Here is a 22,058-nt window from a genome sequence, read left to right as displayed (position 1 = left end):
TCAGAGGGGAGTGGGTGTCCCTCTGCTGCGCAGGCACCGCCGCGGCCGGCCCACCCCGGGCACACGCGGGCGGCAGCGGGGCAGGGTATTTGCGCACGGCCCCCCCGCTCCGCTCTGATTGGGCGCGCTGCCCGTCGCTCTCCGCCACGAGCGGCCACGCCCTGGCGGGCCGGAAGCCCGCGCAGCTGCTGCGCGTGCGCGCCGCGCTTCACTCGCTGTGGAGGGACGGAGGCAGGCGGCGCTGGCAGTCATCTCGCACGGTGCCTTCCCGCAGCCTGCCCCCGGCTGCCGCCGGCTCTGAGGCCATGCTGCGGGCGTGTCACCGAGCGGGGGTCGCCGTGGCCGCACAGGTGAGCAGGGCGCGGAGAGCGCCCAGCCTTAGGGCAGCCCTCGAGCTGTCCTCGCTGTTGCTTGCCCCGGGCCGCTGAGGCCTGCCCAAGTTCCCGGCAGGGACAGGGTGCGGTTGGGTGTACGGGTGGGGGCGAGCAGAGACGGTGCGGTGCCGGGGAGTGCGAGGCGCGTCCTCTAATCGTGGCTCTGTCTTCTCTGAATGATTCCACACGCTTGAGCCGTGATTGGCTGCCGGGCTTTGATTGGCAGCCGTAAGCGCCAACAGCGCGCCCGGGCTTGGCGAGACGGCGGGCTGCTGGGCCGGGTGTACTACGGGTGCCGGCGTGCGCTGCGCCCGCCCTGCGCGGCGGTGATGGGCTCCCGCCCGCAAGGCATGCCGGTCCGTGCAGTGCGCGGGGCTGGCGGGGCGCGCCGCGCTGCTTGCCGGGAGCTGCAGTCCGCCGGGTCCGGGCCCGCTGCCGCCTCCCGCCGCTGTCGGCCTCGGGGCAGCGCCGGGGAGCGGAGGCCGCCACGTGGAGTAGCGGCAGGGCTTGGCGGTGGCGCACGAGCAGCCCGCTCCTCGGCGGCGGGGCGGCCGGGCCCGCTCACCGGCGGAGAAGGACGTGACCTTGCCTTCCGCGCTGCGGCCTCCCCTCTGCCGGCTCGGCCTGCCGCGCCCGGTGCGTCACGGCTCGGCCGTTTGGAGCGCGGGGGCCCGACCGCCCGGCCGTGTCCTGAGCGGCGAGGGTGCTGGTGCGCAGTGCCGAGCGTGCGCTTCGGGCGTGAGCGGCGCCGGGGGCCCTCCCCTCACCTCCAGGGAGGAGAGAGCACGTCTGCCCGCCCCCTGACCTTGCCTGTCAGCTAGAGGGGGGGACGCTGGGCTGCCGAGTCTTGGAAAGCAGCTGTCCGACTTGAAGGGGCTCACATCGGTGAGAGTGACTGCTCCCGTGGGGACACGGCTCCCGTGGGGCACGGCTCCCGTGGGGCACAGCTCCCGTGGGGGAACGGCTCCCGTGGGAACACAGCTCCCGTGGGACACAGCTCCCGTGGGGACACAGCTCCCGTGGGACACAGCTCCCGTGGGGACACAGCTCCCGTGGGACACAGCTCCCGTGGGGGACAGCTCCCGTGGGACACAGCTCCCGTGGGGACACAGCTCCCGTGGGACACAGCTCCCGTGGGGACACAGCTCCCGTGGGACACAGCTCCCGTGGGACACGGCTCCCGTGGGGACACGGCTCCCGTGGGACACGGCTCCCGTGGGGCACGGCTCCCGTGGGGACACGGCTCCCGTGGGACACGGCTCCCCTGGGGACACGGCTCCCGTGGGACACGGCTCCCGTGGGGCACAGCTCCCGTGGGGACACGGCTCCCGTGGGACACGGCTCCCCTGGGGACACGGCTCCCGTGGGGCACGGCTCCCGTGGGGACACAGCTCCTGTGCAGAGTGCCTGCTGGATGGGAATACGAATCAGCTGGTCAGATCACTGCACCTTCCAGTGTTCCTCACCCTGTTCACACGGCTCAGTACAGCAAAAGGGTCACAACAGCCCCACACAATGCTGCAGGCTTGGGGCAGTGCCTGGAAAGCTGCCCAGCACAGAGGAGGTGGTGTCCACAGCGACCAGCCTGTGCCCAGGACGTCGGCAGTGCCCGGCACCCCGGCCTGCACAGCAAGAGTGTGGCCAGCAGGACTATGGCAGGGGCTGCCCCCCTGTACTGGGCCCTGCTGAGGCTACACTTTGAGTGCTGGGTTCAGTATGGCCTGCACCATACAAGAAAGACACCAAGGGGCTGGAGGGGGCAGAAAGGCAGTGGAGGGGCTGGGGAGAGCAGCTGAAGGAACTGGTGCTGTGTAGTCTGGAGAAGAGGAGGCTGAGGACAGACCTCACTACTCTCTAGAGCTCTGTGAAAGGAGGTTGGAGTGAGGTGGGGTTGGTCTGCTCTCCCCAGATCAACAGTGGTAGGACAGGAGGCCCTCAAGTCATGCCAGGGGTTGCTGAGGGTGGGTATGTGGGGAAAAATTAGTCACTGAAAGGGCTGTAGAGCTTTAGGACAATGTGCCCAGGGAGGTGCTGGAGTCAGCAGCATTCAAAAGGTGTGGATGTGGTGCCTGGGGACGAGTTCTGGTGGTGGACATGGCAGGTACTGATTGGTTTGATCTTAAAGGTTGTGTCCAACCTAAAGGATTCTGTGATCCTGTGGTGCAAAGCTCTGCATTCAGCCCCCACTGGCTCTGTAGCTGTGAGCTACCCACTTCGACCTAGCAGCTGCCTGCTCTGCAGCAGCTGGGGTTTCCTCTGCTGCTTTGTACAGCTGGAGAGCCCTGTGCCAGGTCATCTGGTGCTGGCTAATGGAAGGCCCTGGGTTTGCAGGCCTGTGGAAACTCTTAGATGGGAGGTGAGAAAGCAGAAGGGAGGACCTGGCAAATGTTTATCTGTCAGGGCTGTTTGCATCCTTGAAAGAATGCCTCTGGAATGACTGCACAGAGCTGGACAAGCAGTGCTGGGCTTTGCAGCTTGGGGCTGTGTCTTCAGTCTCTGAACACTGGGTGGAAGGGGTGCCCCAGCACTGTGGTGTTTGTTGTCTGCAGGAAAATCCTGTGTTCCCTTCATTCCTCTTGGTAACTTCTGACAAGAGAGAGCTCAGTGAGATTCAGTTTGGGCAAGGAATAGCATTTATGCATTCAGCTACTTCTGTTTCACGTGGAGGGGACTCCTTGGCATACCATAGTGCTGCACATGAGGGCTGGTGCTGGTCCTGGGGACCTTCAGCAGCCACAGCTTGTGTCCTTCTGAGTGACAGAGCCAGACAGTGGGAATGAGAGGCAGGGGTCTGAGTGCTTGTTCTGCAGGAGCTGCAGGGCTGTGGGATCTCAGCAGGAAGTGCTGACCTCATCTGAGGTGATTCCAGGTCATTCTTGCATGAGGAGCAACAGCTCCCACCCTGGAGGTGAGCCCCTCTGGCTGTTCAGAGGCTGTCAGCAGCAGTGGTTTGTTCCCTGCTCCAGCTGCAGTGATTCCTAGGCAGCCCCAGTGACACAGCTTTTGTGTCTCACTCTTCCATCTTCTCTTTACTGCTGCAGTGCTCTTGCCTCCCTTCCCAGGAGGCTGGGTGCCTCTCAGAGTCATACAGCTGTTGGTTGGAAAAGCCCTCTAAGATCATCAAGTGCAGCCACGTCCCCAGCACCACCATGGCCATTGAACCATGTCCCCAAGTGCCACATCCACACATTTCCTGAGCACCTTCAGGGGTGGGGACTTCACCACCTCACGTTGTACTGAGGAGTGTTCCTGTTCAGCTAACTAAAGCTCAGGCCAGAGCCTCAGCCTTGGCCTGCAGACCTGCTGGTGCCATAGTTAGAGGGAGAGTGAGAGCAGCCTGCTGGTGCCTCTGCTGCTCAGCTATGGGAATGGATTGCTTTGCTTTGGCACAGCCCAGATAGAGCCTCTTGGTCTTGTAGCACCTTAGGAGCAGCAGGGTGTAACAGCTGCAGAGGGCAGCCCTTCCTGCATGGCTGCTACCAGTGAGGCAGGTACTGGAAATGGCTTCAGCACTTCAGCACTTGTGCTCTGTGTACCAGAGGGGCTTCTGGGGGGGCAGTGGTGTGAAGTCCACTCTTGGGGTCAGCTGAGCTTCTGAGGTCCCTTCCAATCTGGGCTCTTCTACCACCAGCCAAATCTTCACTTCCATCTGTTGCTCACCTAGATGAGGGCAGCCAAACCACAGGCACTGTCTGTGATGCTGGACCCTGACAGCAGGCCACAGGCAGCAGTGGCAGCCAGAACTAAACCCCAGCCAAGTCTCCACTACCTCCTTTCAGGATGCTGCAACAGCTGGAAATGCCTGCAGCTGGCCAGGGGAGCAGCCACCCAAAAGCTTTAAGCACCAACATTTTCTGAGCAGAGGCCCAAGCTGAATGTTCTGCTCCCCATGCACACACCCCAGCACCCCCACAAGCCCCTCTGGGACTTGCTTGGCCGTCAGGATGCTGGTGCTGATGTTGCTGCCTCACCATCACCTGGACACTTACAGGCAGTTTCTGGTGCTCCCTTTGTTGCAGAACTTCCAGGAGCTTGTCCTGCCTCAGGCCTCTGGTGTGGATTGGCAGCAGTGCCCCAGAGGGTTTGGAAGGCTGTGTGTTACTCATTCCAACTAACTTCAGTGTTCATCACTTCACATCCATCCTCTGCTACTCAGGAGAATTCCTTTGCAGGGCACATCAAAGCTTCACTCCAGTTACACTGAGAGCCCCAGAGGCTCCAGCTCTGGAGGTTCTCCTGAGCTCTCAGGGCAGGACATCATTGAAGCAACAAAACCTGCCTTGCAGCCTTCTACTTCTCACCTGACTGCAGCCAGCCAGCCACAAGGCACAGTGCTCTGCCTGCACTCAGTCCTAGCTGAACCTCTCCTAGTCACCAGGAGCAGGCATCCTGACCCAGAATCTGCACAGGATGAGGCCTGCAAGGCCCACAGAGTGCTTTCTGGATTGAGCTGTGTGCAGATGTCTCTTGCTTCTCCCGTGCTTCATGTTGTAGCAGGGACCTGGTGAGAGCCAGCAGCATGTGCAGCAGTTGATGACAGGATGCTTGAGTTCCCTGTGAAGGGGCCAGGGAAGCCTGGGGGTGTGCTGCTGGACAGTCAAGTCTAATACATGCATGCATGTCACAGTTCCTCTCCTGTCCATCACAGAGCAGAGCACAAGCAGGGCTGGGGGTTTCCTGCTGCTGTGCACATGGTCCTGTCACTAATGAAGACATTCTGGCTGCTGTGCAGTGCTCCTGCTGCCTCCCCCTGAGCTAGACAAGGGTGGGGCCTGGGCCACAGCATCTGTGCTTGTTCTGCCCTGTGCCAAAAGAAACTCAGCCCTGGGGACCTGGTGTAGGGAAACAGCTCCCAGTCTGCTCTTTGAAAGAAGAGCTCCCAGCTGACCTCAGCCCTGGGAAAAGTTCTCTCTGTGCTTTGTGGGCCCTGTGCTCCTCTCTTTGCAGTTCACATGTGGGGAATTAAAACAGCCCTGAGAGGGACAGCATCTCTCCTGTAGGCTGGGTGAATTAACCAGGCTCTCTGGTGAGTCTTCAGCTGAAACCCAAAGAAGATGAAGCTGGGCAGTGTGGGTTAGAAGGGCTGTGGTCAGCAGCTCCAGAGAGGTTCTCCTGCCCCTCTGCTCTGCCCTGCTGAGGCCCACAGTTCTGGGCCCCTCAGGTCAGGAAGGACCTCAGGGAACTGCTTGAGAGAGTCCAGCCCAGAGGCACAGAGCTGCTGCAGGCAGTGGAACAGCTCCCTGTGAGCACAGGCTGAGGCAGCTGGGGCTTGGAGCTGGGAGCAGAGCAGCCTGAGGGCTGCCCTCAGTGCTGGGATAAAGCTGTGCAGGGCTGGAGCCAGGCTCTGCTCAGGGATGGCCAAGGACAGCACAAGGGGCACTGGGGGCAAGCTGGAGCAGAGGAGGTGCCAGGGGAACAGGAGGGAAACCTTTGTCCCTGGGAGGGTGCTGGAGCCTGGAGCAGGCTGCCCAGAGAGGTTGTGGAGTCTCCTGCTCTGGAGCCTTTCCAGCCCCCCCTGGATGTGTTCTGTGTGCCCTGCCCTGGGTGCCCTGCTCTGGCAGGGGTTGGGCTGGGTGAGCTCTGCAGGTCCCTTCCAGCCCCTCAGGTTCTGTGATGCTGTGATTGTTGAAGAGGATCCCAGCTGGAGGTCAGGAGCACAGACAAGTTAGATGCAGAGCTGGGGTGTGTTGAGTTTTCCCTTCTCCAGACCACCGGGCTGTTTCTTGGGAGGCCCTTAGCCTGCAGGCTGTGTGGGCAAACTGCTTGGGGAAGAGAGAGCCCAGTGTCACTGGGAGTGCCCCCTGCTGCTGTGCAGGATGTGGCACAGCAGGTAAGGTGGAAGGTTCGGTGCTTAACTCTTGCCTCCTCCCCTCTTGCAGAGCAGCCGGTGTGGGAGAGCAGCGCCGCGCCCGGCACAGCTGCACCGCGGCTACGCCACGCACCCAGGAGAGTCAGGGTACGTAGAGGGGCTGGGCAGGGCTGGGCCTGCTTCCTCTGCCCCATTCTCCAGGGGGCTCCTCAGCCTCCTCTGGGAGGGCATTGGTGTAGGGGGGAGCTTTATCTCTTTGTTGTGGGTAGCTGCTGTCCTGTGCTTGGTGTGGCCCTTCTTTGTGTTGAGTGCTGCTGAAGATGATCAGTACTGAGGGGCAGGTGTGGGCTGCTGTCTTAGGGTTAGCCATGAGGCAGTGTGGTGCCAGGGGCTGGCTGTATTGGCAGGCTCTGGAGCAGAGCAGCTGTCCCAGTGTCAGCTGGAGCCTGCCCTGCTGCCCTGGCTGGGTGCTGGCAGTGCCCTGCCTCCAGCTGCCCCTGCCCTGCTGCCCTGGCTGGGTGCTGGCAGTGCCCTGCCTCCAGCTGCCCCTGCCCTGCTGCCCTGGCTGGGTGCTGGCAGTGCCCTGCTTCCAGCTGCCCCTGCCCTGCTGTCCTGGCTGGGTGCTGGCAGTGCCCTGACTCCAGCTGCCCCTGCCCTGCTGCCCTGGCTGGGTGCTGGCAGTGCCCTGACTCCAGCTGCCCCTGCCCTGCTGCCCTGGCTAGGTGCTGGCAGTGCCCTGCCTCCAGCTGTACCTGCCCTGCCGCCCTGGCTGGGTGCTGGCAGTGCCCTGCCACCCTGGCTGGGTGCTGGCAGTGCCCTGCCGCCCTGGCTGGGTGCTGGCAGTGCCCTGCCGCCCTGGCTGGGTGCCGGCAGTGCCCTGCTGCCCTGGCTGGGTGCCGGCAGTGCCCTGACTCTGTCTTGCCCGCAGGCTGTCTCTGGGCAGGGTCGTCGGCGCGGGGCTGCTGCTGCTGGGCGGCGGCGCGGGCGGCACGCTGCTCTATGCCAGCTACGACCCCGGCTTCCGTGACGGCGTGGAGAAGGCTCTGCCCTACTCCCAGCGGCTCTTCGAGGTGGCCCTGGGCCCCGCGGCCCCCAGCGCGCCGCAGGGTGCCCCCCAGCCCCGGAGACCGGTGAGTGTTCCGCTGCCGCCCTGCCCTGCCCGGTGCCCGGGCAGCTGCTCCTGGCTGGCCCTGCCTGCCCAGCTCCAGTTAGCTGTGCGAGGCGAGCTCAGGAGCTGCGGCGCTGCTGGGTGCTGCTCACAGCCTTCCCTCTGGGGAGCTGCGGCGCTGCTGGGTGCTGCTCACAGCCTTCCCTTTGGGGAGCTGCGGCGCTGCTGGGTGCTGCTCACAGCCTTCCCTTTGGGGAGCTGCGGCGCTGCTGGGTGCTGCTCACACCCTTCCCTTTGGGGAGCTGCGGTGCTGCTGGGTGCTGCTCACAGCCTTCCCTTTGGGGAGCTGCGGCGCTGCTGGGTGCTGCTCACAGCCTTCCCTCTGGGGAGCTGTGGCGCTGCTGGGTGCTGCTCACAGCCTTCCCTTTGGGGAGCTGCGGCGCTGCTGGGTGCTGCTCACAGCCTTCCCTTTGGGGAGCTGCGGCGCTGCTGGGTGCTGCTCACAGCCTTCCCTCTGGGGAGCTGCGGCGCTGCTGGGTGCTGCTCACAGCCTTCCCTTTGGGGAGCTGCAGTGCTGCTGGGTGCTGCTCACACCCTTCCCTCTGGGGAGCTGCGGCGCTGCTGGGTGCTGCTCACAGCCTTCCCTTTGGGGAGCTGCGGCGCTGCTGGGTGCTGCTCACAGCCTTCCCTTTGGGGAGCTGTGGTTGGAAAGGTTCCTTCTGGGCTGACACTGAAGGCACAAAGCCCTGGGGCCTGGCTGCTGTCCTCAGCTGTTCCTCCAGGCCCCTGTTCCTGCTGCAGCCCTCTGGGCAGGGCAGCGCTGCTCCCCGCTGGGATGGGGTGGGGGAGGCTGCTGGGAGGCTGATTGATGCTGGCTTTGGGTTTTGAAGGTGCAGCACGGGCCGCTGAAGATCTCCTCTGTAGAAGAAGTAATGAAGGAGTCTAAACAGCCTGCTACCAAACCCCAGCTGAGCAAGCCAGAAGCTGCTGCTCCTCCAGAGGACAAAGAAGGTAACCTTGCAGAATGTGCTGTTGAGGGAAGGCAAACAGTGGGGCCTTAGATCACACATCCCTGGGCAGGCTCAGCCTTTGCAGTGGTTGAGCTGGAGCCTGCTGTCATTGCAGAGTTAATGTTGCTTAATGTCAGGGGAAAATGTCTCTGAAATGGCTCTTCTGGCTGTCTTCTTGGGGAAGCTTTGCCTGATAGAACATTTGATACCCAACACAAACCACCTGCCCTCAGAGTGCCTGCAGCAGGCTGCAGGAGTTGCTGCCCTGTTGCTTCACGTAGCCAAGGTGCAGGAAACAGTCAAAAGGCTGCACAGTGTGAGAGAACCAAGGCAGAGATTTCAGAGCTATGCTGCTGAGAATGGGGCACCTCAGGCCCTCTGCTTCAGTCCCCATCCCCCAGCATTACAGCCAGAGGAAATCAGAAGCTTTTACCAGCTGCAGACAGCCCAGGGCAGGGTCTGCAAGGACACTGCAGCGGCAGCAGCCTGTGGACAGCACATGAGGAGGTGCTGAGTGCTCATAGCAGGCAGCTCTGCCCCTCACAGGGACTCAGCAGAGGTCTGCTGCCTGCCAGCAGCAAAGCTCTGAGAGGCTGCTGGGAGGTGCCACGACCCGTCTCGAGCACAGACTCATTTCCAGTGCTGCTCTTCCACATGGGCACAAATGGCACTGCAGGCTGGAACCTGGACAGGACCCAGGATGACTTCCACAGCTGAAAAGTCTCAGTGCTGAAGCTGTCTTTGCTTCCCTAGCAGCTGGAGGAAAGAGCAGAGCCAGAAGTAGATGGCTGATGCAGATCAGCTTCTGGATTCAAGGCTGGTGCCTTCATGAAGTCTTTGCCTGACAGTGGGATGTTCTTCAAAGGCTGGAGCCCTTGGGGGATGGGATCCACCTGTCTACAAGAGGCTAGAGACAGGCTGCTGGGGAAAGAGGCTTTAAACTGAAAGACTTGGGCTGAGTGGTAGCCCTCAGATCACTGCAGCTGCCTGGAGAGTAAGCCAGGCCAAGCAGAGCAGCTGCAGGGCTTCCTTAGCCGCTTCTCAAGACATGAACCAGCAGGCAACGACCTCAAGCTTACCTCAGCCAATGCAGACAACCCAGGGAGCTGCAGGAGGAACTGCAGCTCTGTGTCCAGAAAAAGCTTTCATGGAAATAACTGCAAGCTCCCATGGCTGCAGGGCAGAGGGATGGCTGCTGGCTGTTCCATAGGGACAGGCAGTGAAGAGGAGGTGGAGGAGCTGCACTCTGTGTTAAGAAGAACCTGAATGCAGAGTTGTCAACTGCAGTGATTGTGCAAGCCACACTGAATGCCTCTGGGTCAGGATCAGAAGGGTCATCTCCAAGGGGAATCTTGCAGCACCTGCTACCTGCCTCCAGACCAAGACAAAGGCAGTGAAGCAATATTTGGGTCACTTAAGCAAGCTTTGGGTCAGCAGAGCCTGGTACTTAGGGGTGACTCCAGCTACCCTCTTGTTGGAAGAATAATACAGCAGCTCACAGCTCACCTGTCACCCATCAAGTTCCTTGGAAATGTGGAGGGCTGCTTCCTCATCCAGCTGTTGGACATGCTGGCCAGGGCTGAGGCTCTGCTGACTCACTGCTCACTGGCCAAGAGAAGCTGCTCTGTGACATCTCAGGCAGTGACAGCCTGGACTGCCCTGGTCACAGTGGTGTGGAGTCTGGGATCCTGCTGAGCACCAGAAACTTAAACTAAGAGAGTTTAGATTGTAGAAGAACTAGCTTCAGCTCTTGGGTTTCAAGGCCTGGAAACAAAAATGGAGGTTGCTGGAAGTGCAGAGCAAGCACCAGTGAAAGAGGAGTGAACGTGAGTCCTCTGCCAGGAGCTCAGCCCCTGCAGATCATAGGGCCCAGGCATCACCCACCCAAGGGTGTTGAGAGAGCTGGCATGGCAAGGCTGCTCTCCATGGTCCCTGAGCAGCTGTGGAGATCAGGGGACATCCTAGAAGAAGGAAGGCTGATGTCACACCCATCTACAAAAAGGGCTTAAAGGAGGACTTGGGCCCTTGCAGGCAGTCCCTCCACAAGTCACCTCTGGGGCTGAGGCTCATGGCTGGGAAAAGCCAGCACAGAGTCACCAAGGGCAAATCCTGCTTGGCAGACTTGATCACCTGCAACAGGAGTGCTTGCTCGGTGTGGGGCAGGCAGAGGAAGTTGTCTGCCTGGATTTCTCAAAGGCTTTTCCTGTGGCCCCCTCAGCCTCCTGCCTGCTGGTGGCCACCAGTGGTCTGTGCAGTGGGAGTCAGCTGGCAGCCTGCACCCACAGGGTGCTGGTAAATAGCTTCTGTTCCAGCTGGCAGCCTGCCATGAGTGGGGTCCCCCAGGCACTGGCCTTGGCTCAACCCCTAGTTACTTCAGAAGCAATTTGGGTGATGAGATCAAGTGTACCCTGGTGAAGTTTACTAATGATGCCAAGCAAGTGGGGAAGGGAGGTGCACCCTGCAGGAGGGACTGGATGTGGGCTGGCAGAGTGGCTAACAAGAACTGTGTGAAGTTCAGAAAGGACAAGTGTGAGAAAATGTAGTCCAGCAGCACAGGCTGGGACCTGCCCATCTGGAGAGCAGCCCTGTGGAGAAAGACTTGGGGGTCTGGGTAGCCAGCAAGCTCAACCAGTGAGCAGTGAGTTGCAGGGGCAAAGCAAGCCAGCAGGATGCTGGGTTGCATCACCAGCAGAGGTAAAGAAGCCCTTGTGCCACGCTGCTCAGCACTGGTCAGACCACGCCTGGAGCACTGCCTGCAGGTTTGACCCCTGCACAGAAAAGCTGTGGAGAGGCTGGAGAGGGGCCAGAGAATGATCAGAGGCTGGCAGCCCTGCCAGGTGAGGAGAGGCTGAGAGAGCTGGACTTGTTCAGCCTGGAGAGAAAGCCCTTGGGAGGCCTCACCACGCTGCAGTGTGCAGAGGGTGGCTGCAAAGAGAAGAGAAGGTTCTGATCTCTTCCCTGACTCCTTCAGAAAGAGTGGTGGTGGGTACCAGCTGCTCCTTGGGAGGCTCCCATTGGACTCCAGAGGAAAACTTTTCACAACAAGGACAATCTACCACTGGAATAATTGGAAGTGGTGGAGTCCCCAGGGCTGGACACCCTGAAGGTTTGAGCTGGACAGGGGCTGAGCCATCCTGCCTGCACTGTGCTGTTGCCAAGAGAAGTCAGACCAAAGGATCCTTGAGGTCCCTTCCAGCCTGGCAGTCTGTGATCCTCTGACTCTGCTGCACAGCTGAGGTATGAGACTCATCAGGAAGAGCACTTTGGGTGCTGCCATTTACCTTTCCTTCTTTGTACAAGTGCAGGAAGCTTGGTGCTGGGCAGTGCCTGAGCAGAGGCAGGTGGAGTGGCGGTGGCCTGAGGGAGCAGCTGTGCCGGGGGGGGTGTGTGACCCCTGCTCCTTGTTTGCCAGGAGAAGCCTCTGCTGGAGAGCACAGTGTCCAAATAACAGATGTGGGCAGAGGCCCAGCAGTGAGTCTTGCATGTCTGTGGTTGCTTTGCAGCTCATACTAACTGTGTTTGTTCTGACTGTGCTCGGCAGCAGGCAAGGAGGCAGCACAGATCCTCTCCGCCACAGGGGTGGCCGTGTCGGTGCCGGCGCCGGGGACAGAGCCTGCAGAAGGTGAAAAGATGCCAGAACACCACGAGCTAACCCCAGGGGCTGTAGCCCCACGTGCAGAAATTCTGCTGCTCTGGTGGTATTTGTCTGCTTTTAAAGGCCTGCTTCCTTGTGCCTTCTGCTGAAGGAAGTTCCTGTTGGGTGGTGGTGGAATGCTGGGGAGCTGAGCTGAGTGTGCTGGCTGGGGCAGCTTTAGCTGCAGGAGAGTCTGTGCTGAGCTAGAGCCACCACAGGCCACTGTGCCTCTGCTCTGGGGCCTTCTGACTGCTGTTAGAACAGCTGCCCAGGGCCCAGGCTGCTCTGTTGCTTAGCTCAGAGAGGCTGGCCCCAGGTGCCTGTCTCTCAGCTCAGGCTGTGGGAGCACGTCAAAAGAAGAGAGCCAGCAGCGAGGGAATGCAGCAGCCCCACTGGGAGAGCTGGGAGCCTGCACTTCTCTCTTCAGACACAGACTTGCTGCTGGGCTGCAGAGAGCTGCCCAGCTCAGTGCTCATGCAGAGGCATCCTCAGGAGCCTTAGGCTGGGTGTGATCCTGGCTCACCCTAGCTGTCTCCCTAGGCTGGGCTCTCCAAGCATGTCACTTCCAATCTAAGCCTATCTCCATTAGATGTTTTGCAGGTCCTTGCCTTTCACTCCTGAATCTCGTGTATTTCAGTAGCTAGACAACCTCCAGTCTGCAGGTGCTCCATGCTGCTGTTCTCAGCTGTAGGAGTCAAGGCTGCCCTCTGTCGTTAGGGGCAGAGCAAAGCTTGGAGTAGTTTCAGCTTGGTTTCTGCAGAAGTCAGGTTTCTAAACAGAGCCTGACTATGCAAATCAGTTCTAGAAAGAAAATTGCTTCCCTGCAAGTGTTCCATAGGCTGCTTTGGACTCTTCTGATACAGTTAACTCTTTCTGCCTCTGAACAGGCAAAGAGCAGGAGGGGCCCCACGCCATCAGGGAACGGCCCCCGGAGGAGGTGGCAGCCCGGCTGGCCCAGCAGGACAAGGAGGAGCAGGAGAAGGTTGCTGGTGAGTCTGCACTGAGCTGCCCTGGGCCTGGGCTCACAGCTCAGCTGAGCTGGCTTTAGAGTTTTCAGTTGTTCACATACCTCTGCTTCTTGTCCCAGTGTCATGTTGGCAGAACCAGTGGTCTGGAAGCTTCTTCCCCCCACTCAGAAGTAACTGACAGTCAAAGCACAATGGACAGTTTGGGACTGGCATGGACCTCCAGGGTCTCCAGTGTACCTCCCTGCCTGGGCAGCTGGGGCAGCCTAGGCTAGACCAGACCAGCCTGGGCTATTTCACTTGGAAGGGACCTACAGTGACAGTCCACTCAAGTGCCTGACCAGATGAGGGCTGACCACATCAAAGCGTTGTGCAAAGGTCTCTTAAGCACAGAGGGGCTTGGGGCATTGACCATGTCTCGAGGAGGCCTGTGGCAATGGTTGCCCATCCCCTAAGAGTATCAGTGATGATCCTTCTGCAGGAAGGCTGCTCAGGGTGTTGTCCCCTGTGGGTCTGAAGCCCTCCAAAGACAGGTGGTGTTCCCCACCCTGAGCAGTTTGCCAGAGCCTGTTATGGAGATCTTGATACTTCCAATCAGTTTCTCTTGTTGGCCCTTGGGTCTGTTGCTCTGGGCACCTGTGAGAAGTTCAGTCTCTCCTGTAACACCCCTTTGGATGTGGAAGGCACTACCTAAGATACCCCTCAGCTTCTCTTCTTGGAGCTAGAACAAACCTGGACCCCTCAGCCCCTCACCTGTGCGGTGTGCTCCTAACCATCCCAGTGCCTCTGCCCTGTTCTCCACCCAGTCTATGCCTTTCTTACCCTCGGGCTCTCAAACGAGGCCTCCTGTTCCTGATGTGTTCTCCTAAGTGCCAGTCAGAGCTACACCTCCCCTGCACCTGGGGCTGTGCTCCTGTGCCACTCAGCCCTCTCTGCAGCCAGGGCTCTTGCTGCCCAGGCACGCTGCTGGCTCATGTTCCTCTTGCCACCTGAGATCCCCACCCACAAGCCTTGGCTTGTTCTGCAGGGCTTTAGGGACAGTGTGTCTAAGTCTGGAGCTTCTGGCTTGGCAGCTATGACAATGTCTTTTCAGGGCTCCAAAGCAGAGCTGTTCCTGCAGCTGCTCCCTGAGAGGTGCTTTGGCTTTTCCTGTGTGCTCCTGGTGTCTCCTACGAGCAGTGAGCTTTGCTTCCTCATCCTCCTCCACTTCACTCCTTAGGTTTTTAAATACTTCTGGGCTCTTGCTGGCTCTTGCTTTGGCTGCAGCACAACTCTCTACATTGGGAGTTTTGGGGCTTTTCCTGGTTTGCCCCAGGGGAAGCCAGAAAACAAGAGAAATGTTTGTTGAGGTTTCTCTGCAGGTGGTTTTGTTGTCTGGTGCCTGGGCAGCCTGTGGCCACCTTTTGAAAGCAAACCCATCTCAAACTGCAGCTTGCCTGTAGTGGTAGAGAGCTTCCATATTGTCCTGCAGATATTGTTGGTGAGGATGGAAGGGAGAGCACCCTCTTGGAGATCTGGATGGGTGCTGAAGGTTTGGGGCAGTGCAGAAGTGGCTGATTGCAGTGGCCCTGCCAGCCTTGGTAGCAAGGGAGGGAGGCTCTGAAGGTGGATGGGCTGGGGGCACAGACTGCAGGGGTGCTGAACACAAACTGCATTTGCAGTGAAGCTGTTGGACTTGAAAGGGAGCCTGGCAGGGCTGAGGCCATGGGCTGGGGGTGCTCCAGCCTTCTGTGGTAGCTCCTCTCTCAGTGCTAGGAAAGGGCTGGTGGTGCTAGGAGAGGCTGGTACAGCCTGCTGCCTGCTCTGACATGTCCTGCTGCTGGGCATGTGGCAGAGGGGCTGACCACACTCAGACATCCTCTGAGAGCCTTGGTCCTCAGCCTGAGTCTGAGCCTTGGGCTGTGGTTGACAGGAGGGTTGAGAAGGATGTAGGAGCCTGGAGCAGAGGTGCTGCTCCTGGTCTGCTGCTGCTTGCTTCTGCTCAGAGCATTGTCTGCTGTAGGAGAGCACCACAGGCAGAAAGGAGAGGCCTGGCATTAGGTACTGGCTTCACCCAAGGTGTTTCTGTAGTGAAGGGCTGAGCTGTTACTCTGAAAGCCCCAGAGGACAGGTGGGTGTTTCTGCCCACTGCTCAGAGACAGACAGGTGCTTGCAGGAGGGCCTGAGGAACCACTCTGCTTTGCCTCCTGCCTGGACCATTCACAGCTCCTTTGTGCTTCTCTACCACTAGAAATGAGTAATGGGAGAAGAGCTCTGCTTTGGAGTGGATTCCCCCTGTGGGACACAGGGAAGCTGATTGTTTGCTCTTCATAACCATCAGGTGGAAGGTGGCCAGCAGGAGCAGGGAGGTCATTGTGCCCCTGTACTCTGCACTGCTTAGGCCACACCTGGAGTCCTGTGTCCAGTTCTGGGCTCCACAGGTTAGGAAAGATGTTGAGATGCTGGAAGGTGTCCAGAGAAGGGCAACAAAGCTGGGGAGGGGTCTGGAGCACAGCCCTGTGAGGAGAGGCTGAGGGAGCTGGGGTTGCTTAGCCTGGAGGAGAGGAGGCTCAGGGGAGACCTTCTTGCTCTCTCCAACTCCCTGCAGGGAGGTTGTAGCCAGGTGGGGGTTGGTCTCTTCTCCCAGGCCCCTAGCACCAGAACAAGAGGACACAGTCTCAGGCTGTGCCAGGGGATGTTTAGGCTGGAGGTTAGGAAGAAGTTCTACACAGAGAGAGTGATTGCCCATTGGGATGTGCTGCCCAGGGAGGTGGTGGAGTCACCACCACTGGAGGGGTTCAGGAGGGGATTGGATGTGGCACTTAGTCATGAGGTCTGTGGTGACAGCTTGGACTTGATGATCTTTGAGGTCTCTTCCAGCCTTGGTGATTCTGTGAGTGCAGCTCCCTGCAGAGCCAGAGGGCTTCCCCTGGGGAGCTCTGGTGCTGCACCTGCAGGCTGGCCTCAGCGCTCCCCTAAGCAAGGAGCAGCTGCAGGTGACCTTCCTTCTGTGGGCTGCAAGCATAGCTCCTGAAGGGACCAGTGCCTCTGGGGCAGAGGAAGTACCACATGCAGGTGCAGAGGACACACTGTGTCCTTTTACTAATCCTGAGGCTCTTTGCCTTGGAGTTTAATCCAGTTAATGAATTTCTCTCCAGCCCTTGCAGCAGCCCTAGAAGGAGCCCTCAGCACCACAGCTCGCATCACCCTTCAGGCCATCACTGCCCAGGAGGCTGCTGTGCAAGCAGTGAATGCCCATTCCCAGATACTGAAGGAGGCCATGGACAGTTCTGAGGTAAGCTGGGCAAGCAGGCACTGCTTTACTGGTGTGTTCAATAGAGCTTGGGATCTCACAAGGAAAGATCAAGTTGGAAGCCTTGCTTGCAACATCTGTGCCTTTAGCACTGTTTTAACTCTGCTCCAAGCTTGGCAGGTGCTGGAGCAGCTGAGATGAGCTGGCCCAGCCCCCTGGCAAGCTGAGCCTGCAACCTGTCCCATGCAGGGGACTCCACTGCTGCCCCTGGGAGCTGATCCCAGGGCTGGCTGTGCTCCTGGGCTGCAATGGGAATGTCCCCAGCAGTACCTTGTCCCCATCACCCCTGGGCTTTGCCATGGCACTCCTTGTGCCAAGGGAGTCTCCATGCCCCTGGTAGCCACCCCTGATGTGCTGGGCCATGGTGATAAGGCCTGCCCTGAGCCTTCTCCTCTCCAGGCTGGCCAAGTGCAGCTCTCTCAGCCTCTCCCCACCTGGCAGGTCAAATGTGGTGCTGCTGAGCAGTGCAGTGAGTTTGCTTTTGGATGTTAAGGACTTTTCCCCCAAGTTAAATCCCTTTTGCAAAAAGAAAAGCTGAAGTTTGCTGATATCCTTCATGCTGTGTTTTAATTCACTGCATCTCAATTCCCAGCTCTCTTTTCACCTGGGTGCAGTTGTGGTGCCATGCTGTCCACCCTGAGAATGCCACTGAACCAATTCCCTTTGCCTTTGAGATCACTGAGTCCAACCTCTCCCCCAGCACCATCTAATCAACTCAGCCATGGCACCAAGGGCCTCATCCAGGCTCTTCCTGAACATCTCCAGGGATGGTGACTCCTGGGCAGCACATCCCAATGGCCAATCTCTCTCTCTGTGTAGAACTTCCTCCTAACCTCCAGCCTAAACCTCCCCTGGCACAGCTTGAGACTGTGTCCTCTTGTTCTGGTGCTTGTTTGCTTCTTGTCTGAAAGGAGCAGGGGATCACAGAATCACAGAATGGTCTGAGCTGGAAGGGAGCTCCAAAGCTCATCAGGGACTCAGCAGGGACATCCTCCACTGGAGCAGGTTGCCCAGAGCCCTCTCCAGCCTCACCTGAAACAGCTCCAGGGATGGAGCCTCAGCCACCTCCCTGGGCAACCTGCTGCAGTGTTCCAGCAGCCTCCTGGGGCAGAACTTGTTCCTCACATCCAATCTCAATCTGCTCTGCTCTGGTTTGAAGCCATTGCCCCTGGTGCTGTCCCTGCAGGCCTTTGCACACAGTCTCTCTGCAGCCTTCCTGTAGCCCCTTCAGGTCCTGGCAGGCTGCTCTGAGGTCTCCCTGGAGCCTTCTCTTCTCCAGGCTGCCTCAGCCTCTCCTTGTAGCAGAGCTGCTCCAGCCCCTGATCATTTCCATGGCCTCTTCTGGACCTGTTCCATCAGCTCCATGCCCATGAGCAGTACCAGCTTGTGGTTCAGGTGTGCCACTGCTGGGGTCTGAGTGGGACTCCTGCTTCCCCTTCCCTTCTGGAGCAGAGAATATTGTGTAGTGCTTAATCAGAGAGGGGCATCTGGGCACCTAAGCAATCCTTGGAGGCTGAATCACATAGTTGAAGCCCAGGTTCTTAGGAGCTTGCTTTCAGGGTTAGGTATCAGACTTGGTTTGAAATGAAGCATCTTTCCATATGCCTGACCTGGGAGCTGAGGCTTGGGAGCACCTTGGAAGTGAGAGTAGCATGTGTAGAAGATCGCTCCAAGACGTGGCCCCAGCCAGTGGTGCTGACACAGGCTTCTGTCAGCTAAAACCCAGCCTAGAGGTGGGAAGAGAAAAGCCCTGAGTGAGGCTCCCAGCTGTGCTGTGGGTCAGGCTGAGGGAGATGGGGCAGCAGGGTGTGGATCTGCAGTGACCTCAGTCTGCTTCACAGGAGGCTGGGGACAAGAAGTCCTTGCAGTGGCGCACGCTGGAGGAGGCCCTGAAGGATCGCAGGAGAGCAGTGGATGAGGCTGCTGATTCCCTTCTGAAGGCCAAGTAAGTTCCCTGCTCTGAGGCTCACCTCAGAGGCTCTGCTGAGCTGTGTCAGCCATGGGGGGGTGGCAGGCACCAGCTGGACTGCTGGCTGTGCTGGCAGGAGATGAAGGTGTTTGGTTAGGGTGCCAGGCTGAGGGAAGGTTTCATGCACTCAGGAATCTTTGACCTTCCAGTGGGTGCTCCTTGGGTGCCTGCTCCATGGTCCTGAGTGTGCCAGAGGGCCTGCAACAGCCCCCTTCAGCTCCTTGGTACTTCAGTGTGGTGTTGCTAAGGTAGTAAGATTAAAAAGAATAAACCCAGAGTCCTTTCAGCACTGTTCTGGGGGCATCTGGCTGCTGTTAGACTTGCTCTGAGGACTCTCTGGGCCTTGGCACTCCTGTCAGTAGCTTTTTTGGCTGTCATGAACAGTTCCCCCTCATGGCTTGCTTAAGCAGTGAGCTGTTGGCACAGGTAGGAAGAGGCTTCTCCTGAGCACATCTGAGGAGCTTGTCTCCTGCAGTGGAGCACTGCTGGCAGCCTGAGGTCCTGGGTCAGCCATGCCAGGGGGCAGCAGCAGCCTCCCAGCTGCACAGCTGCTGTACAAGGTACAAACTCCTCCTGTCTCTGCTGGCTGAAAATGGTCAGGAGGTGCAGCTGAGGCCTCAAAGAGGGAAGGCAAATGCCAGCCCCAGGTGCACTGGCTCCCATTCCCCAGTGCTCTTCTGCCTTTGCTTTTCTTTGCTGCTTGATTTTGTCTGTAGTCTGCCTGGACCTCAGCAAGGCCTTTGACACCATCCCCCACAGCAAACTGCTGGCCAAGCTGTCAGCCCCTGGCTTGGACAGCAGCTCTCTGAGCTGGGTTAGGAACTGGCTGGAGGCTGTGCCCAGAGAGTGGTGGTGAATGGTGCCACAGCCAGCTGGCAGCCAGGCACCAGTGGTGTGCCCCAGGGATCAGTGCTGGGCCCTGTGCTCTTTAACATCTTCATTGATGATCTGGATGAGGGCATTGAGTCCATCAGCAGTTAATTTGCAGCTGACAGCAAGCTGGGGGCAGGAGTTGATCTGCTGGAGGGTAGAGAGGCTCTGCAGAGGGACCTGGACAGGCTGGGCAGATGGGCAGAGGCCAAGGGCAGGAGATTGAACACATCCAAGTGCCAGGTGCTGCACATTGGCCACAGCAACCCCAGGCAGTGCTACAGGCTGGGGTCAGAGTGGCTGAGAGCAGCCAGGCAGAGGGACCTGGGGGTGCTGGTAGGCTGAACATGAGCCAGCAGTGTGCCCAGGGGGCCAGGAGGGCCAATGGCATCCTGGCCTGCATCAGGAACAGTGTGGCCAGCAGGAGCAGGGAGGTCATTCTGCCCCTGTACACTGCACTGGTTAGGCCACACCTTGAGTCCTGTGTCCAGTTCTGGGCTCCTCAGGTTAGGAAGGAGGTTGAGTTGCTGGAAGGTGTCCAGAGAAGGGCAATAAAGCTGGGGAGGGATCTGGGGCACAGCCCTGTGAGGAGAGGCTGAGGGAGCTGGGGTTGCTTAGCCTGGAGAAGAGGAGGCTCAGGGGAGACCTTCTTGCTCTCTCCAACTCCCTGAAGGGAGGTTGTAGCCATGTGGGGGTTGGTCTCTTCTCCCAGGCAGCCAGCAGCAGAACAAGAGGACACAGTCTCAGGCTGTGCCAGGGGAGGTTCAGGCTGGAGGTCAGGAGGAAGTTCTACACAGAGAGAGTGATTGCCCATTGGAATGTGCTGCCCAGGGAGGTGGTGGAGTCCCCATCCCTGGAGGTGTTCAGGAGGAGACTTGACAGGGTGCTTGGTGCCATGGGTGAGTTGATTAGGTGGTGTTGGATGATAGGTTGGACACAATGATCTTGAAGGTCTCTTCCAACCTGCTCTGTTCTATTCCATTCTATTCTAAAGCTTGTTCCTTATTCCAGTGGGGTCTCCACAGACCTGCTCTCTTTGCCTGGCTGTGCACAAGGAATGCTTTGTAGAATCATGGAATTGCTTCCCTTGGAAAAGACCTTCAGGACTGGGTCACCATTCTCTAGCCCTGCTAAGGCTGGTGCTGAACCATGGCCCTCAGCCTCCTTTAAACCCCTCCAAGGATGAGGATTCAGCCACCTCTCTGGGGAGCCTGTGGCAGTGGTTGAGAAGCCTTTCAGCGAGGTTGCTTCTACTCTGCAGCCTAAACCTCCCCTGCTGCACCTGCAGGTTCTGTCATTGGTTACTAGGGAGAAGAGACCAACCCCCACCTGGCTCCATCCTCCCTGCAGGGAGCTGTAGAGAGCCAGAAGGTTTCCCCTCAGCCTCATTTCCTGTAAACTAAACATCCCCAGTTCCCTCAGCTGCTCTTCAGAAGCCTTCCCCACTTTCCCTTGACCTCACTGGGGGAAGCACTGGGGGGAATCCATCCTGGCAGAGCTCTGTACATTTTCTGTCAGTCACCCAGCCCCAGGCACCTCTGCTGTGTTCAGAACGTGTCCTTGGTGCTGCTAGGTGATGGCTGGCTGCCTTCCAGTCCTACCTGAGTTTTACTGATGCCAGCTCCTTCCAGGGAACTGAGCCCTAGCTGCACCATCACTGATCCTCACTTCACATGGCACTGACTCACTGGCATCTTCAGGTTTCAGGCTGTGGAAGAAATAATTCCTCAATCACAGCATCTTAGCCATGGAGCTGCTAGCTGGGAAGCAGCTGTGGAGTTCTGCAGTGGTTCTTCCTGCCAGCACAGCCAGCCTCAAGTCAGCTCTGCTCTGGGGCTGTGCTGCCAGGCTGTGAGGCAGAGCTGGCTACAGCTGGCAGCTGCTTTTCTTTCAGAGAGGAGCTGGAGAAGACAAAAGGAGTCATCGAGAATGCCAAGAAGTCTCAGCTGGCAGGAGCCAAGCCTCACATTGTGGCTGCAGAGGAGAATCTTCACCACATGCTTGTTGACTTGGACAACGTTGTGAAGAAGGTAACACCTCCACAGCTGCTGCACACCTCCACTGGCACAGCCCCTGCAGAGGGGACACTGCAGTGTGCATTCCCCCTTCTGGAGCTGCACTCAGGTTTGGAGCTGGTGATGCCATTCCTCATGCCAGGGTCTCTGTGAGATCCTGAGCTCTGTCCTGCGAGTCTCCGGCAGCTCTGTGGGTGTCAGTCCTCCTCTAGGCCACTTGGGGTCTTTTCTGTGCTTGGAAGAGGCATTTAGCATGAGGCCAGGCAGGAGGAGAAGCAGCACTGTCTGCTAATGGCTTGGTGGGGAAATCACACTGCAGCTCAGAGGAGAGGGGAAGAAAGCTGGAGGTGAAATCCATCTCCCTGTGCAGGACAGCTGGAGTACAGCCAGCTGTGCTTCCAGGGAGTGCAGCCTGGCAGTGGGGACAGCACAAGTCCCTGAGGAGGGCGTCACACAGTGAGCTTACCAGGGTGGCTGTAGGCAGAGGAGGAGAGCTGGAGATGTGCAAGGAGAGAAACTGAACTGCAGATACTCTCTTGGTCCTGGCTGTCTGCTTAGAGACAGAGGGGGCAGTGGGGGCTGCAGCAGCAGGCAGCCCCTGGGCAAGAGAGCTTTGCTTTCCCCAGGGGCTTTTTGTCCCCACAGGGACTGCTTTGGTTGGGCTGCAGGGTACTGTTAGCTGCTTTCAGTGGGACCTGCCTCTGTGCTCAGTGCTTGCCCTGGAGAATACCTAAGCTGGGTCTGGTTTGTTGCAGGTGCAGGCAGCCCAGTCTGAGGCTAAGATCGTGGCTCAGTACCACGAGCTGGTGGCCAAGGCTCGGGAGGAGTTCCAGCGGGAGCTTGACAGCATCACCCCCGACCTGCAGCCTGGCTGGAAGGGGCTCAGTAAGTCTCCACTGGCAGCCTGCTGATGGTTAGGTGCCCCTGGCAGTGCTTCTGTAGCTGTGGCCACTCAGCTGCATGCCCAGCACCCTGGGGGATCCCCACTGGCCTGGTTGAAGTGCAAAGTGAG

At 58.9% G+C, this 22,058-nt stretch overlaps 1 protein-coding gene across 5 annotated transcripts in view; it reads left to right on the top strand.

Annotated features, from left to right (window-relative positions):
• The first annotated feature begins 112 nt into the window (after positions 1-112).
• Positions 113-22,058, top strand: part of IMMT (inner membrane mitochondrial protein) — a 30,232-nt gene continuing 8,286 nt past the window's right edge. For 2 of the 5 annotated variants that reach the window (XM_068167641.1, XM_068167644.1), the window contains exons 1-10: positions 113-350; positions 6,254-6,330; positions 7,112-7,313; positions 8,182-8,302; positions 11,843-11,923; positions 12,823-12,924; positions 16,038-16,174; positions 18,034-18,137; positions 20,926-21,061; positions 21,802-21,931. In XM_068167641.1, the coding sequence (XP_068023742.1) occupies positions 306-350; positions 6,254-6,330; positions 7,112-7,313; positions 8,182-8,302; positions 11,843-11,923; positions 12,823-12,924; positions 16,038-16,174; positions 18,034-18,137; positions 20,926-21,061; positions 21,802-21,931 (1,135 nt within the window). In that variant the 5' untranslated portion in view covers positions 113-305. The remainder of the gene's footprint in view (positions 351-6,253; positions 6,331-7,111; positions 7,314-8,181; positions 8,303-11,842; positions 11,924-12,822; positions 12,925-16,037; positions 16,175-18,033; positions 18,138-20,925; positions 21,062-21,801; positions 21,932-22,058) is intronic. The other 3 variants (XM_068167639.1, XM_068167642.1, XM_068167643.1) reach the window with 3 other exon arrangements.

This window comes from Melanerpes formicivorus, unplaced genomic scaffold, assembly GCF_026170545.1.
Source record: "Melanerpes formicivorus ecotype bairdi unplaced genomic scaffold, bMelFor1.0.p_v2 SCAF_121, whole genome shotgun sequence".
NCBI lineage: Eukaryota > Metazoa > Chordata > Aves > Piciformes > Picidae > Melanerpes > Melanerpes formicivorus.
The sequence above is the reverse complement of the archived record's forward strand: the minus strand, read 5'-3'. Positions and strand labels throughout refer to the sequence as shown.